This window comes from Colobus angolensis, unplaced genomic scaffold, assembly GCF_000951035.1.
Source record: "Colobus angolensis palliatus isolate OR3802 unplaced genomic scaffold, Cang.pa_1.0 Scaffold309, whole genome shotgun sequence".
Lineage (NCBI taxonomy): Eukaryota > Metazoa > Chordata > Mammalia > Primates > Cercopithecidae > Colobus > Colobus angolensis.
In genome coordinates this window covers 1,660,998-1,663,946 of record NW_012116366.1, presented here as the reverse complement: position 1 = coordinate 1,663,946, position 2,949 = coordinate 1,660,998, and the positions used below count along the sequence as shown (strand labels likewise).

The 2,949-nt window shown below is 45.0% G+C and overlaps 1 protein-coding gene across 1 annotated transcript; it reads left to right on the top strand.

The window, feature by feature from the left end:
- Positions 1–518: 518 nt before the first annotated feature.
- GPR75 (G protein-coupled receptor 75) lies at positions 519–2,701 on the top strand. Its single transcript, XM_011950577.1, has one exon. The coding sequence runs from the start codon at positions 662–664 to the stop codon at positions 2,282–2,284; it is 1,623 nt and encodes a 540-aa protein (XP_011805967.1). The 5' UTR covers positions 519–661; the 3' UTR covers positions 2,285–2,701.
- The last annotated feature ends 248 nt before the right edge of the window (positions 2,702–2,949 follow it).

The window sequence follows — 2,949 nt, the reverse complement described above, 5'->3', positions numbered from 1 at the left end:
CAGGATGGTCTCGAACTCCTGACCTCGTGATCCACCCGTCTCGGCCTCCCAAAGTGCTGGGATTACAGGCTTGAGCCACCGCGCCCGGCCTAACTTAAACTTTTTAACATGCTCTCCAGGTGACACTTAAACTCGTTTGAAAACCTCTGTTTCATACAACTAAATATTAGCTGGATTAATGCATCTGTTTGTATCTTTTTCTGTGTTGGGCTTTGTGAGAAGTGCTTTCTGTGCACCAAGTCAGAGCTGAAAAATTCTAGTGCTTTCATTAAAAAGAGAGAGAGAGAGAGCTGGGTTTGGTGGTGCATGCTGTCGTCCCAGCTACTTAGGAAGCTAAGCCACGAGGACTATTTGAGCACAGGAGTTCAAGTTCAGCTTGGGCAACATGACAAGACCCCATTGCTAATAAATGAATAAATTTTTCTCTCAAGGTGAGAGATATTAGTACTAATACTACTACTACTAATAATGAGATCACTGTGTGAATTCCTTTGTTTCTACATTAATCCCTTTCTGTTTCTGGGTGTGCATTTTTGTGTGTAGGCTTATCTGCCTTGGGCCTCTTTTGTCACATATTGTTCATGTTGTTCATCTGTGAGCTGAGGTCCTGACTCACTGAGTGTTTTTGGGGAGCAGAAGAAGGAGACATTTCTCTCTGAAGATGAACTCAACAGGCCACCTTCAAGATGCCCCCAATGCCACCTCGCTCCATGTGCCTCACTCACCGGAAGGAAACAGCACCTCTCTCCAGGAGGGTCTTCAGGATCTCATCCACACAGCCACCTTGGTGACCTGTACTTTTCTACTGGCGGTCATCTTCTGCCTGGGTTCCTACGGCAACTTCATTGTCTTCTTGTCCTTCTTCGATCCAGCCTTCAGGAAATTTAGAACCAACTTTGATTTCATGATCCTGAACCTGTCCTTCTGTGACCTCTTCATTTGTGGAGTGACGGCCCCCATGTTCACCTTTGTGTTATTCTTCAGCTCAGCCAGTAGTATCCCAGATGCTTTCTGCTTCACTTTCCATCTCACCAGTTCAGGCTTCATCATCATGTCCCTGAAGACAGTGGCAGTGATTGCCCTGCACCGGCTCCGCATGGTGTTGGGGAAGCAACCTAATCGCATGGCCTCCTTTCCCTGCACCGTAGTCCTCACCCTGCTTCTCTGGGCCACCAGTTTCACCCTTGCCACCTTGGCTACCTTGAAAACCAGCAAATCCCACCTCTGTCTTCCCATGTCCAGTCTGATTGCTGGAAAAGGGAAAGCCATTTTGTCTCTGTATGTGGTTGACTTCACCTTCTGTGTTGCTGTGGTCTCTGTCTCTTACATCATGATTGCTCAGACCCTGCGGAAGAATGCTCAAGTCAGAAAGTGTCCCCCTGTAATCACAGTTGATGCTTCCAGACCACAGCCTTTCATGGGGGTCCCTGTGCAGGGAGGTGGAGATCCCATCCAGTGTGCCATGCCGGCTCTGTATAGGAACCAGAATTACAACAAACTGCAGCACGTTCAGACCCGTGGATATACCAAGAGTCCCAACCAGCTGGCCACCCCTGCAGCGAGCCGACTCCAGCTGGTATCAGCCATCAACCTCTCCACTGCCAAGGATTCCAAAGCCGTGGTCACCTGCGTGATCATTGTGCTGTCAGTCCTGGTGTGCTGTCTTCCACTGGGGATTTCCTTGGTACAGGTGGTTCTCTCCAGCAATGGGAGCTTCATTCTTTACCAGTTTGAATTGTTTGGATTTACCCTTATATTTTTCAAGTCAGGATTAAACCCTTTTATATATTCTCGGAACAGTGCAGGGCTGAGAAGGAAAGTGCTCTGGTGCCTCCAGTACATAGGCCTGGGTTTTTTCTGCTGCAAACAAAAGACTCGACTTCGAGCCATGGGAAAAGGGAACCTCGAAGTCAACAGAAACAAATCCTCCCATCATGAAACAAACTCTGCCTACATGTTATCTCCAAAGCCACAGAAGAAATTTGTGGACCAGGCTTGTGGCCCAAGTCATTCAAAGGAAAGTGTGGTGAGTCCCAAGATCTCTGCTGGACATCAACACTGTGGTCAGAGCAGCTCAACCCCCATCAACACTCGGATTGAACCTTACTACAGCATCTATAACAGCAGCCCTTCCCAGGAGGAGAGCAGCCCATGTAACTTACAGCCAGTAAACTCTTTTGGATTTGCCAATTCATATATTGCCATGCATTATCACACCACTAATGACTTAATGCAGGAATATGACAGCACTTCAGCCAAGCAGATTCCAGTTCCCTCTGTTTAAAGTCATTGAGGCTATAGGATCTTATGTAAACAGTTCTTGTTTCTGATACTAATGGACTTTATTCTGACTTTGAGTTCAATGGCGGATCAAAACCTAAAAGATTCAACTGAAAAGCTGGCAGTTATGGTTTTCTTTCGTCCGATGTGTCAGTATGTGTTGATTTGCTTTGTAGTTTGTTGGCATCTTAAGATTTGATGTGAAAGTTTTAGATTTTTACCTTGATCTTTGCCCCAGTCTTTTGTACCAAACCTTTAAATAGATGCCAGGAATGAAGCTACTATGTTAAAGTAGAAAGTCAACCGATTTTCATGATTTGAGTCAGTGTTATGTGTCTTCAAAATAAGATATTGACTGGACTTTTTTAAAGAATGTGAAGGTGTGATTTTTGCCGAGGTGTTATTTTTATTAAATGCATTGTAAATTTTGATTTTTTGAAGTGTTGAAGTTGGGAACACTATACCTTTTTGGTAGCAGGTTGATTTGAATAAATAATATATTGTTAGCTGGGTGCAGTGGTGTACACCTGTAGTCCTAGCTACTTGGGAGGCTGAGGCAGGAGGATCACTTGAGCTCGGGAGTATGAGTCCAGCCTGGGCAACACAGCAAGACCCTGTCTCTAAAAGAAATGTATATATTCTTTTTTTTCTTTTTTTTTTTTTTTGAGA

What these genes read in the sequence shown, in the direction of transcription:
- GPR75 (XM_011950577.1), top strand. Translation starts at nt 662, where the DNA reads ATGAACTCAACAGGCCACCTTCAAGATGCCCCCAATGCCACCTCGCTC.